This window comes from Taudactylus pleione, unplaced genomic scaffold (assembly GCF_031769625.1).
Source record: "Taudactylus pleione unplaced genomic scaffold, aTauple2 ptg000168l, whole genome shotgun sequence".
NCBI lineage: Eukaryota > Metazoa > Chordata > Amphibia > Anura > Myobatrachidae > Taudactylus > Taudactylus pleione.
Genome location: NW_028284570.1, coordinates 2,071,387 through 2,089,943, shown reverse-complemented (window position 1 = coordinate 2,089,943; position 18,557 = coordinate 2,071,387). Strand labels below are relative to the sequence as shown.

The following is an 18,557-nucleotide window of genomic DNA, read 5'->3' as shown; positions in this document are numbered from 1 at the left end:
CCGGGGTTGGGGGGCGGTGACAGGCTCCTTGTCACTTCAGGGTCGTTGGTCGGCGGAGGAAGCGATTCTTCCCATCAACATCCTGGAACTGCGGGCAGTATACAGAGCCCTGCAGTCGTCCGGCACCGCTCTTCACGGAAGGGCCGTTCAGGTGCAGTCAGACAACGCCACCACGGTGGCGTACATCAATCACCAGGGAGGGACTCGCAGTCGAGCTGCGATGTCGGAGGTGTCCCGCGTCCTGGCTTGGGCGGAGCGCTATCTTCCAGCTCTCTCGGCAGTTTTCATCCCAGGAGTCCTCAATTGGGAGGCAGACTTCCTCAGCCGTTACGATGTGCATCCCGGGGAATGGTCGCTTCATCCAGAGGTATTCCAACTACTCGTGGACAAGTGGGGGCTGCCAGAGCTGGACCTGATGGCGTCCCGTTACAATCACAAGCTGCCTGTGTACGGGTCAAGGACAAGGGACGCAGGCGCAAGTCTGATAGACGCGCTGTCGGTGAAATGGCTGTTTCAACTGGCTTACTTGTTCCCTCCGATATCTCTGCTGCCTCGGGTCCTGCGCAAGTTCAAACAGGACGGAGGCACACTGATCCTGGTGGCCCCAGCGTGGCCCAGAAGGCCGTGGTACTCCGATCTGCGGAGCCTGTCCATCGACGCTCCGTACCTCCTACCTCAACGGCGGGACCTGTTGTCTCAGGGGCCCTGTCTTCACCCGGATCTGGGTCGACTATCTTTGACGGCGTGGCTCTTGAGACAGCCGTCCTGAGGTCTCGGGGCTTTTCTAGCTCCGTTATTACCACCATGCTGAGGGCGCGCAAGCCTGCTTCCGCGAGGATCTATCACAGAGTGTGGCACACTTACTTTCAGTGGTGCGAGGCCAGAAACTATGATCCCCAGGTGTTCCGAGTTTCGCGTATTCTGGCTTTCCTTCAGTCCGGTTTGGACTTAGGATTACGTCTTTCTTCACTGAAGGTACTCGTGTCTGGTCTGTCGGTGTGGTTCCAGCGCAGGATCGCTGCTATGCCGGACGTACACACCTTTTTCCAGGGTGTTTTGAGAATCCAGCCTCCCTTTGTGCCACCTGTGGCCCCGTGGGATTTGGCGGTGGTTCTTAGGGCCTTACAGGGTCCTCCTTTTGAGCCCTTGGAGTCAGTGGAGCTCAAGTGGCTAACTTTTAAAACTGTTTTCCTCTTGGCAATTGCTTCTGCCAGGAGGGTTTCAGATTTGGGGGCGCTTTCTTGTCGTCCCCCTTTTCTGATTTTTCATCAGGACAGAGCGGTGCTTCGCACTCGTCCTGATTTCCTGCCTAAGGTGGTTTCCAGGTTCCACATTAATCAGGAAATTGTTGTACCAGCCTTTCAGTCACCTGATCTTTCGGCTGGGGAGACTTCCTTAGACGTTGTAAGGGCACTCCAGGTTTATGTGGACCGGACTAGTTCTGTGAGGAAGTCGGATTCTTTGTTTATCCTCTTTGGTTTTCACAAGAGGGGTTGGCCTGCCAACAAACAGACTCTAGCCCGTTGGCTTCGTTCTGTTATTATTGAGGCTTATATGCAGGAGGGTTTAGCTGTTCCAGCCTCTGTTAAGGCTCATTCCACTCGGTCCGTGGGCCCTTCTTGGGCTGCTAGCCGTGGCGCCTCTGCTGTTCAGCTCTGTAAGGCGGCCACCTGGTCTTCCATTCAGACCTTTTTGAGGTTCTATGCGTTTGACACCTTTGCCTCTCAGGATGCATCCTTTGGGCGCCGGGTTCTCCTATCAGCACAGGAGCGTCCCCGCCCTTAGTTGGACTGCTTTGGGACATCCCCAAGGTCACCCTGTGGACCCCTATGGACCCTGAAGTAGAAAACAAGAGATATGGTAAGAACTTACCTTTGTTATCTCTGTTTCTACGAAGTCCATAGGGTCCACAGGGCACCCGCCCTGACGCACCTGGCTTCATATGGGCTCTGTGACTGGTCACCGGTTTTCCGTCTCCCATTTCTGTGAGTATGGTTCTTGTGTGTTCCAGTCTTCCTTCTCTCTGTTTCGTCTCCTCCTCCGGCCTGGGCTGCTTACCAACTGAGGTGCCTGTGGCTCGGGGGCGGGGTATAGGGGAGGTTGGACCCAAGTGCATCCTGGGAGCAGCTAAAAGCTTTAACTCCGTGGTGCCCGAGGATCCAGGATCCAGCTATACCCCAAGGTCACCCTGTGGACCCTATGGACTTCGTAGAAACAGAGATAACAAAGGTAAGTTCTTACCATATCTCTTGTTTTTTGCGATCGCGGCCATTAAAAAGGGCACTTATCGGGGATTTTGTGTCGCCTGCCTCTGGACAGGTAAATAAAATCCCACCTAGTACCAGCTATCGGGGACAATTGAATAATTGTCAATTAGCCGCGATAATTTACTGCAGCTAATTGAATTGCCCCCTAAGTATCCCAGATGCCACTAGTCCCCAATATTAATTAATTTGGCATGTGATCTTAGCAGCCACATGTAGCATGGAATAAAACTGAGGTGCCCACTATTCGAGAGATCATAGCCAAGGTGTGGCACATGTGTTACATGGAATATATGGTGAGTATTTTACATATTGGGAGAAATGGACCTCACACTTTCAGGTCACTCTAGCCTTTATGACACTGGTATCTGGATGAAGGGTCGACAATGTACTGTATATGTTGATACCAAATGGTCGCCAGGTAATGTCGACATACTCGAGTGGTCGACACACAACAAACTTTGTCAAATGATTAATTTTTAAAAAAAAAATTAAGTTTAGTGTTAGGCTGCCAGAGGGGATGGTTAGAGTTAGGCATTAGGGGGATGGTTAGGGTTAGGCTGCCGGAGGGGACGGTTAGGTTGAGAGTTAGGGTTAGGTTTAGGCACTTGGTGGGGAAGGTTACGCTGCCGGAGGGAACAGTTAGTGTTGGGCATTAGGGGGACAGTTAGGCTGCCAGAGGTAACTGTTTGTTAGTGTTAGGCATTAGGGGGACGGTTAGTGTTAGGCACTTGGGGGGAAGGTTAGGGTTAGGCTGCCGGAGGGAACGGTTAGTGTTAGGCTTTAGGGGGACGGTTAGTGTTAGGCATTTGGGGGGAAGGTTAGGGTTAGGCTGCCGGAGGGAACGGTTAGTGTTGGGCATTAGGGGGACGGTTAGTGTTAGGCACTTGGGGGGAAGGTTAGGGTTAGGCTGCTGGAGGGAACGGTTAGTGTTGGGCATTAGGGGGACAGTTAGGCTGCCAGAGGTAACTGTTAGTGTTAGGCATTAGGGGGACGGTTAGTGTTAGGCACTTGGGGGGAAGGTTAGGGTTAGGCTGCCGGAGGGAATGGTCAGTGTTAGGCATTAGGGGACGGTTAGTGTTAGGCACTTGGGGGGAAGATTAGGGTTAGGCTGCCGGAGGAACGGTTAGTGTTGGGGGGAGGGTTAGTGTTAGGCACTTGGGGGGAAGGTTAGGGTTAGGCTGCTGGAGGGAACGGTTAGTGTTGGGCATTAGGGGTGGGGGGGGGGGTTAGGCTGCCATAGTGAACGGTTAGTGTAAGGCATCAGTGGGATGATTAAGCTACGGTTTGGTTTAGGCACTTGGGGGAAGGTTAGGATTAGGCTTAAAATAAAATAAAAATGTTGACCATTTATTTTGTATTGACCATGTGTGTCAACTATTTGTCCTTGTCAGCCTTTGTCAGTCGACCTTTTGGTGTCGACCTATACATTGGCAACGTTTTTGTCAGTCAATCTCATATATCGCACACCCTATGATACTTTGTCTCAGACCTACTGTATGACAACGCAGCTATACTTGTATCTTTGTTCTCATGATTGGTATATAGTTACACAGGAGTCCAGCTGGGGCGCGCGCCCCCCCCCAATCTTTTGCCCCTGTGTGGATGGCAACTCCCTCATCCTACTGTTCTCTGATTCCTATATACACACCCTCTACTAGAGTATACAGCACCTTCCTGTCCATCTGTAGGGTCTGCTCTACCTATTAATGCCCCTTCAAAACCCGTTACATGCCCGATGTCCTTAAGTCAGTAGCGCTGGTACTTTATGTACCTAGAACCGGTGACGTCGATAAGGTGGTGCAGAGTTAGCCTTGTAATATTACATATGTACTCCGCTCCTTTAAATAACACTTCCTGCTGTTCCCTTCAGCAAATGAACAAAGAAGAGAGTAAGACCATAAAGCACTTGTACAAGTGTGACTTCTCCGAGATCCACAAGTATTTCTTTGAGAAGAACGAGGCTCGCAAAGCTTTGCCTAAGGAAGAGAAGCAGGTGAGGTGCCAGCTGCGGTGTCCGATGCCATCCTGCCCGTAGCAGCTTGTTAAATCACCCCTGTAATAACGCAATGCTCCAGAGTGCAGTACATGGGAAATACAATGCCAGCTTTAACCTGTGGCTGTACAAGGCTGATTTTATATATGTATATGGGGCACATGGTGGTGGAACGGTCTATGGTGGCACCAGCTGGCATTAGCGAGAGAGAGCCTGCAGCTTTGTTTTTATGTTGCTTATGAGCTTTTGGCTTGTACAATACAAGGTGGCACAGGATTTGGGTGATATTTGTGGGTGACGTGGCTAGTGTGTGAGGTCATCTTCATATTGTATGTATTAACCAGACTAGCAGACTATATTATGGACATAGTATAATGTGTTGGCTTGTGACGGCTGCATTAAAAGGCCCTAATGATAGTAGAAGTGGTCCTGCTAATTGAGCTGAATGTCATCCGGTCTGGTAGTATCACCGGTCAGTAACTGGCGGCTGCACTCTACACGAAAACAAGAGATATGGTAAGAACTTACCTTTGTTATCTCTGTTTCTACGAAGTCCATAGGGTCCACAGGGTGACCTTGGGGTATAGCTGGATCCTGGATCCTCGGGCACCACGGAGTTAAAGCTTTCAGCTGCTCCCAGGATGCACTTGGGTCCAACCTCCCCTATACCCCGCCCCCGAGCCACAGGCACCTCAGTTGGTAAGCAGCCCAGGCCGGAGGAGGAGACGAAACAGAGAGAAGGAAGACTGGAACACACAAGAACCATACTCACAGAAATGGGAGACGGAAAACCGGTGACCAGTCACACAGCCCATATGAAGCCAGGTGTGTCAGGGCGGGTGCCCTGTGGACCCTATGGACTTCGTAGAAACAGAGATAACAAAGGTAAGTTCTTACCATATCTCTTGTTTTCTACTTCAGGGTCCATAGGGGTCCACAGGGTGACCTTGGGGATGTCCCAAAGCAGTCCAACTAAGGGCGGGGACGCTCCTGTGCTGATAGGAGAACCCGGCGCCCAAAGGATGCATCCTGAGAGGCAAAGGTGTCAAACGCATAGAACCTCAAAGAGGTCTGAATGGAAGACCAGGTGGCCGCCTTACAGAGCTGAACAGCAGAGGCGCCACGTCTAGCAGCCCAAGAGGGACCCACAGACCGAGTGGAATGAGCCTTAACAGAGTCTGGAACAGGTAAACCCTCCTTCATATAAGCCTCAATAATAACAGAACGAAGCCAACGGGCTAGAGTCTGTTTGTTGGCAGGCCAACCCCTCTTGTGAAAACCAAAGAGGATAAACAAAGAATCCGACTTCCTCACAGAACTAGTCCGGTCCACATAAACCTGGAGTGCACGGACAACGTCTAAGGAAGTCTCCCCAGCCGAAAGATCAGGCGACTGAAAGGCTGGTACAACAATTTCCTGATTAATGTGGAACCTGGAAACCACCTTAGGCAGGAAATCAGGACGAGTGCGAAGCACCGCTCTGTCCTGATGAAAAATCAGAAAAGGGGGACGACAAGAAAGCGCCCCCAAATTTGAAACCCTCCTGGCAGAAGCAATTGCCAAGAGGAAAACAGTCTTAAAAGTTAGCCACTTGAGCTCCACTGACTCCAAGGGCTCAAAAGGCGGACCCTGTAAGGCCCGAAGAACCACCGCCAAATCCCACGGGGCCACAGGTGGCACAAAGGGAGGCTGGATTCTCAAAACTCCCTGGAAAAAGGTGTGTACGTCCGGCATAGCAGCGATCCTGCGCTGGAACCACACCGACAGAGCAGACACGTGCACCTTCAGTGAGGAAAGACGTAATCCTAAGTCGAAACCCGACTGAAAGAAAGCCAAAATACGTGAAACCCGGAACACCTGGGGATCATTTTCTGGCCTCGCACCACTGAAAGTAAGTGTGCCACACTCTGTGATAGATCCTCGCGGAAGCAGGCTTGCGCGCCCTCAGCATGGTGGTAATAACGGAGCTAGAAAAGCCCCGAGACCTCAGGACGGCTGTCTCAAGAGCCACGCCGTCAAAGATAGTTGACCCAGATCCGGGTGAAGACAGGACCCCTGAGACAACAGGTCCCGCCGTTGAGGTAGAAGGTACGGAGCGTCGATGGACAAGCTCCGCAGATCGGAGTACCACGGCCTTCTGGGCCACGTTGGGGCCACCAGGATCAGTGTGCCTCCGTCCTGTTTGAACTTGCGCAGGACCCGAGGCAGCAGAGATATCGGAGGGAACAAGTAAGCCGGTTGAAACAGCCATCTCACCGACAGTGTCCTTGACCCGTACACGGGCAGCTTGTGATTGTGACGGGACGCCATCAGGTCCAGCTCTGGCAGCCCCCACTTGTCCACGAGTAGTTGGAATACCTCTGGATGAAGCGACCATTCCCCGGGATGCACGTCGTAACGGCTGAGGAAGTCTGCCTCCCAATTGAGGACTCCTGGGATGAAAACTGCCGAGAGAGCTGGAAGATAGCGCTCCGCCCAAGCCAGGACGCGGGACACCTCCGACATCGCAGCTCGACTGCGAGTCCCTCCCTGGTGAATGATGTACGCCACCGTGGTGGCGTTCTCTGACTGCACCTGAACGGCCCTTCCGTGAAGAGCGGTGCCGGATGACTGCAGGGCTCTGTGTACTGCCCTCAGTTCCAGGATGTTGATGGGAAGAATCGCTTCCTCCGCCGACCAACGACTCTGAAGTGACAAGGAGCCTGTCACCGCCCCCCAACCCCGGAGACTGGCATCTGTCGTGAGCAGAACCCATTCCGGGATCCAAAAGGGGCGCCCCTCCAGGAGATGCGCTGTCTGCAGCCACCAGGCTAGGGACAGACGCCCCTCCGAGGACAACACCAGCATCTGAGAGCGGATCCTGTGTGGCAATCCGTTCCATTCCGAAAGAATCAGCCCCTGCAGGGGCCTGGAATGGAACTGGGCAAACTCCACCATGTCGAATGCCGACACCATGGACCCCAAAACTCTCATCGCTGAGTGCACCGACACTCTGCCACTGCTCAGACAGCCGTGAATCCGCAGCTGTAAGGAGGAGACCTTCTCTGGAGTCAGAAAAATCTGTTGCTGACGAGAGTCCAGCAGGGCCCCCAAATGAACCATCCGCTGTGATGGGATGAGGGAGGACTTCTTCCAGTTGATCAACCAGCCGTGCGCCTGTAGACAAGCGACCGTCAGGTGGAGATGCTAGATCAGTACCTTCGGGGAGCTTGCCAGCAAGAGGAGGTCGTCTAGATACGGTAGCAACCGTATCCTCTGGCTCCGAAGGTGAGCCGCCATGACCGCCATCACCTTGGTAAATACCCTTGGTGCCGTGGAGAGACCAAAGGGTAGAGCCCTGAATTAGTAGTGGTTGTGGAGAATAGCAAACCGCAGAAACTGTTGGTGCGATGTTGCTATAGGCACATGAAGGTAGGCGTCCTGGATATCCAGGGAGACCATATAATCCCCCGGTTCCATCGCCAGAATGATGGAATGCAAAGTTTCCATCCTGAATTTGGGAACCCTGAGAAACCTGTTCAGGGACTTCAAATTGAGGATGGGGCGATGAGAGCCATTGGGTTTCTGCACCAGAAACAGCGTAGAGTAATACCCCATCCCACGTTGAGACTGTGGTACGGGTATAATGACCTCTGCCGTCAGCAAGGCCTCTATGGCTTCCTGAACCTGCAAGGCCTTGGTTTTGTCCTGAGAAGGACTTGTGCAAAAAAACTGGCAAGGCGGCCTGTGCCGAAAAGACAGGGCGTACCCCTGGGAGACCACTTCTCGCACCCAGGCATCCGTGGTGGTATTGTGCCAGCACTGGGCGAATTGAAGTCGTCGGCCTCCCACTCTGGGGTCCCCCAGAGGGAGGCCCGTCCCATCACGCAGAAGGCTTATCTTCTGGCTTGGAAGATGGGCGCCTAGTACTCCAGGCTTGCTTCTTTGGCTTTGAGGCGGTCTTGGGTGCGGACTGCCTCGGGAAGGACTGACCCTTTGCCTTGCCCTGAACCCGAAAGGAACGAAAGGCCGAGCTCCGGACCTTAGCAGGTGTAGTAGCTGAAGGGAGGAAGGCTGACTTGGATTTCGCCAGAGTATCTACTATTTTGTCCAGGTCCGGACCAAATAGTAATTCTCCATTAAAAGGTAAGGCCTCCAAGCCTTTCTTTGAATCCGCGTCTGCTCTCCAAGACCGCAACCACAAGGATCTACGAGCAGACACTGCTGCCGCCGAAACCCTAGAGGTCAACAGGCTAGCATCCAACGATGCTTCTCCAATGTAGGAGGCGGCATCTCTCATCTGTCCTAACAACGCCCTCTGGACGTCCGGAGCTTCATCCGTAAACGCGTCCTCCAAGGCGTTGGCCCACCCCTCAACTCAATGGCCTTGGCCACCCAGGAGATGGCCATGGACGGCCGGGCTACCGCCCCTGAGAGAGAATAAATAGACTTTAAACAAGTCTCCACCTGCCTGTCCATAGGATCCTTCAGCGAGGATATAGACGGTAATGGCAAAGTAGCACTCCGGATGAGGCGTGTTACATGGGAATCGACTGCAGGCGGAGTTTCCCATTTCTTACAATGAGCCTCCGGGAATGGATAATTGGACGCCAAGCGTTTCTGTGGCAGGAAACGCTTACTGGGTGTCTGCCAGGCCACCGCCATGTGATCAGTCAACTGATCAGACAAGGGGAACGCTGCAGAAGTAACCTTAGCTCTTTTAAAACTAGGATACCTCGACTTGGGAGCGGGTGCCTCATCCTCAATCAGAAGAATGGTCCGCACCGCCTTAACCAGAGCCCGCACATTGATGGAAGACTTAGTGTCTACCTCCTGGACTGAGGCATCTGAGGCTGAGTCATCCTGCACCTCACCATCATCCGAGGACCCCTCAGAATCTGGAAGATGCGCAGCCTGCGCCATGACTGAGCGTTTAGACGCCCTGGAGGGCACGTCACTGCGCAACATCGACTGAAAAGCCGAAGATGTTGCCACCAAATCTTGGACAGTGTGGGAAAGCGCATCCACCCAGGGTGGAGGAGCTGCCACAGGAGCCTGAAACGGCACCACAGCCTGCTGTGCCACAGGGGTGGACTGAATATACATTGGCAACCCCGCATAGGGACCAACAGGCTGAGACCCCGGGGGAGTCTGCAATAATTGTGGGACACCCGGGGAATGGGGGATGGCAGGCTGGGGCAACGCCCTAGTAGGGGCAGCAGTCGGGACCGACAGACGGTCCGCGATGGACACCAGCACCTGGGAAAACATCGCCCATGGTGGCTCCTGCGACATGGGAGGTTTAGACATACCAGGGACCGCCTGGCACCGTCCGCACAGGCCATCCTGTGACAAATCCTCCCTATCCACACCTGCAGAACAGCGCCTGCAGGAGAACAATACCGGAGCCCCGGAGTGCTCAATCTCCTCGGACATGACGTTGGAAGAAAACGTGCGCACTCACCCGTGTGCTGGACAACAGCCCACAATATGGCACCGTGTAGCACACAACTGTATGTGACTGACCTCACAAATACGTGATCTATATAGGTGAGGTCAGTAGAAACACCCTTCCCTCGCACACCTGTAGGGCTTGTAGGAGAAAGAAAGGGATAGGTATAGGCTGACAGTAAGTAGAAAAAAGACACAGACAGGCAGCACTAGCAAAAGTCACATACCATGCAGGAAGATATACTCACTGCACCTTTTCACTACAATCAACCTGCCCAGATTCAGTGTCTGGGAGGGCTATAGTGCTGTGTACTGTCCTTTTGCAGGGGAGAGGTACACAGGGGGACCGGTCCGCGTGCTCCCTGAGAGTATCTGCGCTGCCACTGGAGAAAATGGCCGTTGGAGACCTCAGAGGAGGAGTGGCCGTGTAACTGCAGCTCAGCGACGCCAGACTCCGTGCTGAAAGGCGCGCTGAGCTGAGGGGAGGAGCCGCTAGACAGGGAAGGCTTCCTCCCCTTTCTAGCATATTAACCCCCGGGTTGCCGGCATCCCGCTTGCCGCGATATTAACCCTGGTGGTCTAGTGGTCTGGCAGGGTATGCCTCCGCTGGAGGGGGGGCCCGCCGCCACCGCTAGCGCCCCCGGTCTGTCCCCTAGAACCTGGGGCATGGGACTGCATTTGAAAGGAACCCGCGCACCGCCGCTAATCAGCGGTGCGCGGCTTACCTGATCTCCCCGGCGTCTTCCGGCAGCAGTCCCGGGGGAAACCAGAGTCCGGCTAGTACAGACTCTGGCTTCCCCCGCCGCGATCCCCAGTTCAGTGCTGGCGTCGCAGCGCCAGCAGGGAGAAGGAGCGGCAGCGTGGGCGTCTGTACCGACAGCCCATCGCTACTGCTCTGGAGAAAAACTGTAGTAAAAAATAATAAATAAATTTAACTAAGTTAAATAAAAAATTAAAAGCTTTAGGGGGCTGCTCCTGCAGCCCACCCCGCAGGGTGACCCGACTCCGGCCGGGCACCATCTAAAACTGAGGTGCCTGTGGCTCGGGGGCGGGGTATAGGGGAGGTTGGACCCAAGTGCATCCTGGGAGCAGCTGAAAGCTTTAACTCCATGGTGCCCGAGGATCCAGGATACCCCAAGGTCACCCTGTGGACCCCTATGGACCCTGAAGTAGAAAGACCTGACACAGTCCTAATCCATAGATCAATAGTGGATACCTTCAGTGAAGTATACAGTATGTGTTCCTGGCGTCTCCACTGTCGTAGTACAGCGTGTATGTGACGTACTTGGTTATTATTGTACTGTCAGAAGATTGAATACTGTAGTATCCCGATGTAATCACAGTAAGTGGTTCTTTCTGTAATCACTGGCAATTCAGCCTGTGTTCTCTATAGTGGTAGAAGTGTAGCATTATGCGGCCCATAGATATACAATACGGATAGGAAATATGGTAAATAGATATTGCGCACTGGATTCAGAGTGAACGCTAAAGGTGAGCTGCACTTTTTGGACGACTGTCTGGCCTCCTGAGTTTAATACAAATACCTAGTCTATAGTAATAGATCAAAAAATGCGCTCAGAACCTGTAGCAAAATAGTATGCGTCGTTTGTAGGTGTATGGAATAGTGATGAGTACAGATTGAATCTAGTATTTGTAAAGCTTTTTCTACATCAGGGTCCATAGGGTATCCACAGGATACCTTGGGGTATAGGTGATGACGTCAGGCATCGGGCACCATAGAGTTAAGTTTTCAGCCTCCCAGGATGCACTAGGGTCCCCCTCCTATACCCCGCCCCCGAGCCAAGGCATCTCAGTTTAGTTTGGTGCCCGGCCGGAGTCGTTTTCTTCAAGCAGCTGTGGCTGCACATCTGGATGTACAGCATGGACAGTCAGTCTGATGTCCATGCTGTCTTCCCTACACCCCCGCCGGTACCAGAACGCCGGTACTGATCCGGGGATGCTGGTAGGCATCTGGGGTCACAGCTAGCGGTGACCCCAGATGTTCAGGACCATGGCCGGAATCAAGGGGGTCAGCAAGGTAAGCAGTGGGTCCCTGCTGTTACATGGTCCAGAGTCCCCAGGCAGGGGGCTCCCTGGGGACTGGCTGCAGCGTGGAGCCAGGTATATAACCTGCGCTTCCACTACCCCCCTGGGACAGCGGACCGCAGCAGAGCGGTAGCGCTGCGGCAGCCCGGGGGTTAAATGCATGCCAGGGGAGCGCGCCTTCCCTGTCTTACAGCCGGCGCCTCCCCCGCTGCACACAGCCCTCTCTGCACACGCCGACTGGCCCTGCGGCAGCGCTCCTCCCCCAGGCCAGCCTCCTCCTAAGCTCCTCGGCGGCCATCTTCACAACCGCATGGTGAACGCTGCTGGAAGCCTGGAATCAGAGGCATCGTGGTCTGGGTCCCCCCGCATACCACTCCTCCGATTTGGTACAGGTCTGTGTATGCAGCGCTGTGTCCTACCAGACTCTGTGTCTAGGTAGTTGAGAATCAGCGCTGATAGTGCAGGAATTGATTTTTCTTTGCATTGTATGTGACTGTGCTAGCGCTGCTGCCTGTACTTTACTTCTATTACTGTCAGCCTTATTACTGTCCCTGTCTTTCTGCTAAAGCCCTCGTGGTGCGGTGCTGCAGGGTGGTCTCTCACTATACGAACAAGTATTGTTGAGAGGGGTCACATATTTACCATTATGTCTGAGAGTGATTTCCCTGTACAGCTTCGGTGTACTACGTGAAAGGCACCTATAGCGGAGGGGGAGGGTAGCGCGGAAGGGCTATGCCGTCCGTGTTATTCATTGGCGCGACCTATTACGGTCACAGCACCGGTACAGGAGCCGTCCTGGGCTTGTTTCGCCAGGGCGCTTACAACCCTCGTGGGCCAGTTAGCTCCGCAGCCTCCATTCACTCAGATGGGATTGTCCCAGCAGTCAGTGGTGCCGTCACCCATGTAGGGTTTCCCGAGACAATTAATGGTATCCCACGGTCTCCCTATTTCCCCTCCTCAGGTCTCTCATGAGCCTGCGTGGGTTAATTCTTTAACTAGCTCTGTACAGCAGTTGTCAGACGTGTTGCAGGGGGAGTCTGTGATGCGGCCCCACAGGCGGCCGGTGGCGTCTCAGTCCGCTCCTTATGAGGATGACGACGGGACGTCCGATGATGGGGAGACTCTGGATCTTTCTGACCAGGAACCTCCCCGTCCTAAAGAGTCGGACGCTAAGTCTAAGGTGTATATACCTGGCCTTATTCGTGCAGTCCGGACTGCTTTAGTTATTGAGGATGAGGAACCTCCGGTATCTAAGTCCAAATATGCCTTTTTCAAAGAGGTTAAAGGAGATGCCACAGTGTTTCCTCTTTCGGGACAATTAGTTGACCACCTAGAGGAAGCGTGGAAACAGCCAGGCAAACGATATCAGTCTCAAAGGCGTTTAGCAGTGGCGTATCCGTTTGCGGACAATTATTTTGCTAAGTGGGAATCACCTCCACAGGTGTATTCTCATGTGACACGCCTTGTCCGTAGTGCCACGTTACCCATGCCATCCATGTCCTCCCTTAAGGATGCTACGGACCGCAAGGTAGAGATCTGCCTGAAGTCCGTCTATTCCCTTGCAGGGGGGGCAGCACGGCCAGCTATGGCCATTTGCTGGGTCGCCAGAGCTATGGAGCGCTGGGCTGATACGTTGGAGGCGTCCTTCGATCCCGACTGTTCGGCTGAGCAGGCGGAGTTGATAGGCAATCTTCGGGATTCGGCCACTTATATCAACGAAGCGGCCTTAGATATTAGTACCCTGGCGTCTCGAATTTCTTCAGCAGCGGTGGCTGCTCGTTGCACTTTGTGGTTGCGATCCTGGAAGGCGGATGCTGATTCCAAAAAGGGTTTGGAGGCATTACCTTTTAACGGAGAGGTTCTCTTCGGTCCGGACCTGGACAAGATTATAGCCACGCTGGCGGCAGCTAAATCAGCATGTCTCCCGTCGGCTGCTGTTCCTTCTGGTTCAGGTACATCGTCCTTTCGGGCTTACAGGGCCCAGGGTAGGCCTAAAGCACAGTCTTTTCCCCGTCAGGCTGGCCCCAAAAAATCGGCCAAGCCCCGGAAGCAGGCCTGGAGTACCAGACGTCCGGACCCTAAGCCAGATGACAAGCCTGCGGCCTGACGGTCCGGGCCTCCCTTTGGGGGATCCCAAAGTGGGAGGCCGCCTGCTGCTGTTAGCCCGGTCTTGGTCGGTCACCACGACAGACACTTGGGTTCTCGAGGTGGTCTCACACGGGTATGCCCTCTCCTTCCGGCACAGACCCCCGGCTCGATTCTTCACCACGGGTCTACCATCGGACCGGAACAAAGCCACGGAGCTGCGGAAGGTTTTGCACACTATGCTCCAGGCTGGAGTTCTAGTGCCTGTTCCGTTCTCCCAGAGGGGCCAGGGTTTCTATTCCAATCTCTTTTTGGTGCAGAAACCCAATGGGTCGTTTCGTCCGATTCTCAACCTCAAAGCTCTCAACAAATCTTTGCGGGTACCGAAGTTTCGGATGGAGACCCTACGGTCCATCATTCTGGTGCTGGAACCTGGTGTCATTGGACATACAGGATGCTTACCTGCATGTCCCTATTCTTTTGCGCCGTCAGCAGTTCCTCAGGTTTGCAATCCGCAGCGACCACTTCCAGTTCCGGGCGTTACCTTTTGGCCTGGCGACAGCACCACGTGTTTTCACCAAGATGATGGCGGTCATGGCGGCTTCCCTGCGGCTGCAGGGGGTCCGCATGTTGCCGTACTTGGACGACCTTCTCTTAGTGGCAGGATCTCCGGAGCTCCTTCTCCGACACTTGGACCTGACCATTGCGCTACTGCAACGGCACGGCTGGTTGATAAACTGGCAGAAGTCCACCCTGATCCCGTCTCAGCGGATTCTGCACCTCGGAGCCTTATTGGACTCGGGACAGCAAAGGATCTTGGTGACGGGGGAAAAGATCGCTGCCTTACAGTCGAGGGTGCGCAGTTGTCTGCAGAGCCGCCTGGTGTCTCTGCACTCGGCGATGAGGTTACTGGGCTCCATGGTGTCGGTATTCGACATGGTGGAATATGCCCAGTTTCACTCAAGACCTCTACAGCACCTGATCCTGTCCAAATGGAATGGACTGCCTCAGTCTCTGAAATCCCAGTCCATAGTGCTTACTCCGGAGGTTCGCCTGGTGGTTGCAGACGACCCATCTCAACAGGGGTCGTCCGTTCTGGGTGGCGAATTGGGTCCTGTTGACAACGGTCGCCAGTCTTCGGGGCTGGGGAGCAGTTTCGGGTCCACACTTGTTCCAGGGCAGGTGGACTCCGGCAGATGCGGAGCTTCCAATAAACATCTTGGAACTCCGAGCGGTTTTCAATGCTCTCCAGCAGGCACATCGGGTTCTCCAGGGTCGCCCAGTGCAGGTCCAGTCGGACAACGCTACCACCGTGACCTACATAAACCGGCAAGGAGGAACCCGAAGTCGGGCGGTTCTCGTAGAGGTGTCTCGGATCCTGGTATGGGCGGAGCGCAATCTTCCGGCCATATCAGCGGTCTTCATCCCGGGAGTGCTAAACTGGGAGGCTGACTTTCTCAGTCGCCAGGACGTTCATCCGGGGGAGTGGTCCCTGCACCCGGACGTTTTTCAACTGTTGGTGGACAGGTGGGGTCTTCCAGAGATCGACCTCATGGCGTCCCGGCACAACAACAAGTTGCCGGTGTACGGGTCTCGCACAAGAGACGAAGAGGCGTCTCTGGTGGATGCTCTGTCCGTCCGGTGGACGTTCCGGTTTGCTTATCTCTTTCCTCCGGTTTCCCTTCTTCCACGGGTAATCCGGAAATTCAAACAGGAAGGAGGGACGCTTCTGTTGATAGCTCCCGCATGGCCCAGACGGCACTGGTTCTCAGATCTTCAGGGTCTGTCCGTGGACAGTCCTTTTGCGGTTGCCACTACGTCCGGACCTTCTGTCACAGGGTCCTTGTCTTCACCCGGACCTGACTCGGCTGTCTTTGATGGCGTGGCTGTTGAGACGGCCATGTTAAGGTCCAGGGGGTTTTCCAGCTCTGTAGTGCGGACCATGCTAAGAGCTCGGAAACAGTCTTCAGCGAGAATATACCATCGCGTGTGGCATATGTTCTTCCAGTGGTGTCGACCGAGAGGTTTATGCACCACGGGAGTTTTGTCTGTCTCGGGTACTCTCCTTCCTACAGGCGGGACTGGACCATGGGCTTCGCCTTGCTTCTTTGAAGGTGCAGGTTTCTGCCCTGTCTGGTTTCACCGTAGGATTGCTACTATCCCAGATCTATCCCAGATGTACGCACCTTTATGCAGGGCGTTCTGCGTATTCATCCACCTTTTGTTCCACCTGTGGTGCCCTGGGACTTGACTGTGGTCCTGAGGGCTCTCCAAGGACCGCCGTTTGAACCACTGGGCTCAGTGGATCTTAAATGGCTAACAGCTAAGACTGTTTTCCTTCTGGCCATAGCTTCGGCCAGACGTGTTTCTGATTTAGGGGCTCTTTCTTGTAGACCCCCTTTCTTGATTTTTCATGGGAACAGGGCAGTGCTCCGCACTCGTCCTGAATTTCTTCCTAAAGTTGTTTCCCAGTTTCATGTTAACGAGGAAATAGTTGTTCCGGCCTTTAACTCACCTGGCCTTTCAGTGGGTGAGGCCACTTTGGATGTTGTGCGGGCCTTAAGGTCTTATGTTGACCGCACTTCTTCGTTTAGGAAGTCGGACGCCTTGTTTGTTCTCTATGACTTCCGTAAAAAGGGTTGGCCTGCTTCAAAGCAAACTTTGGCAGCCTGGATCCGTATGGCTATTTCTGAAGCTTATCTTCATGTAGACCTGCCGGTTCCTCCTTCTGTGAAGGCTCATTCCACTAGGTCTGTGGGTCCTTCGTGGGCAGCTCGACGTGGTGCCTCTGCAGTCCAGATCTGCAAGGCTGCTACGTGGTCCTCTGTCCATACCTTCGTGAGGTATTACAGGTTTGACACCTTCGCCTCTCAGGATGCTTCCTTCGGGTGGCGGATTCTCCTTTTCAGCACAGGAGCGTCCCCACCCTTAAAGGATACTGCTTTGGGACATCCCCAAGGTATCCTGTGGATACCCTATGGACCCTGATGTAGAAAATGAGAGATGGTATGAACTTACCTTTGTTATCTCTATTTCTACGAAGTCCATAGGGTTCCACAGGACTCCCGCCCTGTCGCACCTGTGCTGCAGATGGGCTTTACTCTGGTCACCGGTTTTTCCGTCTCCCTCTGGTGAGAATGTGATTCTTGTGTGTGTCCAGATCTTTTTTCTCTCTTCCTTCTCCTCCGGCCTATGGCTTGGTAACTAACTGAGATGCCTTGGCTCGGGGGCGGGGTATAGGAGGGGGACCCTAGTGCATCCTGGGAGGACTGAAAACTTAACTCTATGGTGCCCGATGCCTGACATCATCACCTATACCCCAAGGTATCCTGTGGAACCCTATGGACTTCGTAGAAATAGAGACAACAAAGGTAAGTTCTTACCATTTCTCATATTATTGTAACAGAAATAGGTGGTAGTAGGCTAAAAAATGCTGAACTTACCACTGACTAAGTCAATGGCAGTAAAACTAGAGGAAATATGCCGTGTTATTGGCAGTATTCAGTCTCTAAAATGAGGAAAAGAGGAAAATACTGTGGTGTACAACCACAGAGAAACAAGAAAAAGGCAAAACTCAATCGTTGATGTTAAAAGTTAGTTCAGTAGGGAAGCAGGAACCTTAGACCATGGAGCTCACATAGTAAAGTGGCAGATCTTATAATTTGAGTCAGTGTTGGTGCGGCGTCCCGCACTTAGAATGTTGATAAGGCTGCTGGTGAATAATTGACAGCTGGTGTTGCTTGCGTGTTCCCGGGGTAAGTAGTACGGACACTTGCCCGAGTATGTGGAGGTGTGTGTCCAAACCCGTGTGTGACCACGGAGCACGTCCGCAGACCACCCGCCAGTGCTAGGTAGTCTACGGCGCGTCCCGCTGGCCCGCAACTTGGTGTACAGCAAGAGGGGGAGAAACGGTTTTGGTGCTATGTACCAGATACCGTACTCCCTGCCTCCACTGTGGACTCACCTCTCAGGGACGGCGTGTTGTAGTCGTGTCCTCCCTTCCTCCGGTGTCTCTCGTCAAATGCAGCTGCTTGTTGGATGCTCGTCGGGCGCCGTATGGTCAGGTAATTGATGAATGCGGTGTCCGGTTCCTTACTCAGTGGGGATGTGTGGCCAACGCGTTTCGACCCACGTGGGGTCTTCCTCTGTGCGTGATTGATTCAATCACGCCCAGAGGAAGACCCCACGTGGGTCGGTGAGTCCACAGTGGAGGCAGGGAGTACGGTGTCTGGTACATAGCACCAAAACCATTTCTCCCCCTCCTGCTGTACACCAAGTTGCGGGCCAGCGGGACGCGCCGTAGACTACCTAGCACTGGCGGGTGGTCTGCGGACGTGCTCCGTGGTCACACACGGGTTTGGACACACACCTCCACATACTCGGGCAAGTGTCCGTACTACTTAACCCGGGAACACGCAAGCAACACCAGCTGTCAATTATTCACCAGCAGCCTTATCAACATTCTAAGTGCGGGACGCCGCACCAACACTGACTCAAATGATAAGATCTGCCACTTTACTATGTGAGCTCCATGGTCTAAGGTTCCTGCTTCCCTACTGAACTAACTTTTAACATCAACGATTGAGTTTTGCCGCCTTCTTGTTTCTCTGTGGTTGTACACCACAGTATTTTCCTCATTTTAGAGACTGAATACTGCCAATAACACGGCATATTTCCTCTAGTTTTACTGCCATTGACTTAGTCAGTGGTAAGTTCAGCATTTTTTAGCCTACTAC

General features: G+C 53.6%; 1 protein-coding gene across 3 annotated transcripts in view; it reads left to right on the top strand.

Moving 5' to 3' along the window:
- The window catches only part of LOC148521401 (DNA topoisomerase I, mitochondrial-like), a 136,071-nt gene that overhangs the window by 96,092 nt on the left and 21,422 nt on the right, over positions 1–18,557 (top strand). For all 3 annotated transcript variants that reach the window (XM_088475217.1, XM_088475218.1, XM_088475219.1), the window contains one exon: positions 4,138–4,260. In XM_088475217.1, coding sequence (XP_088331343.1) covers positions 4,138–4,260 — 123 coding nt within the window. The remainder of the gene's footprint in view (positions 1–4,137; positions 4,261–18,557) is intronic.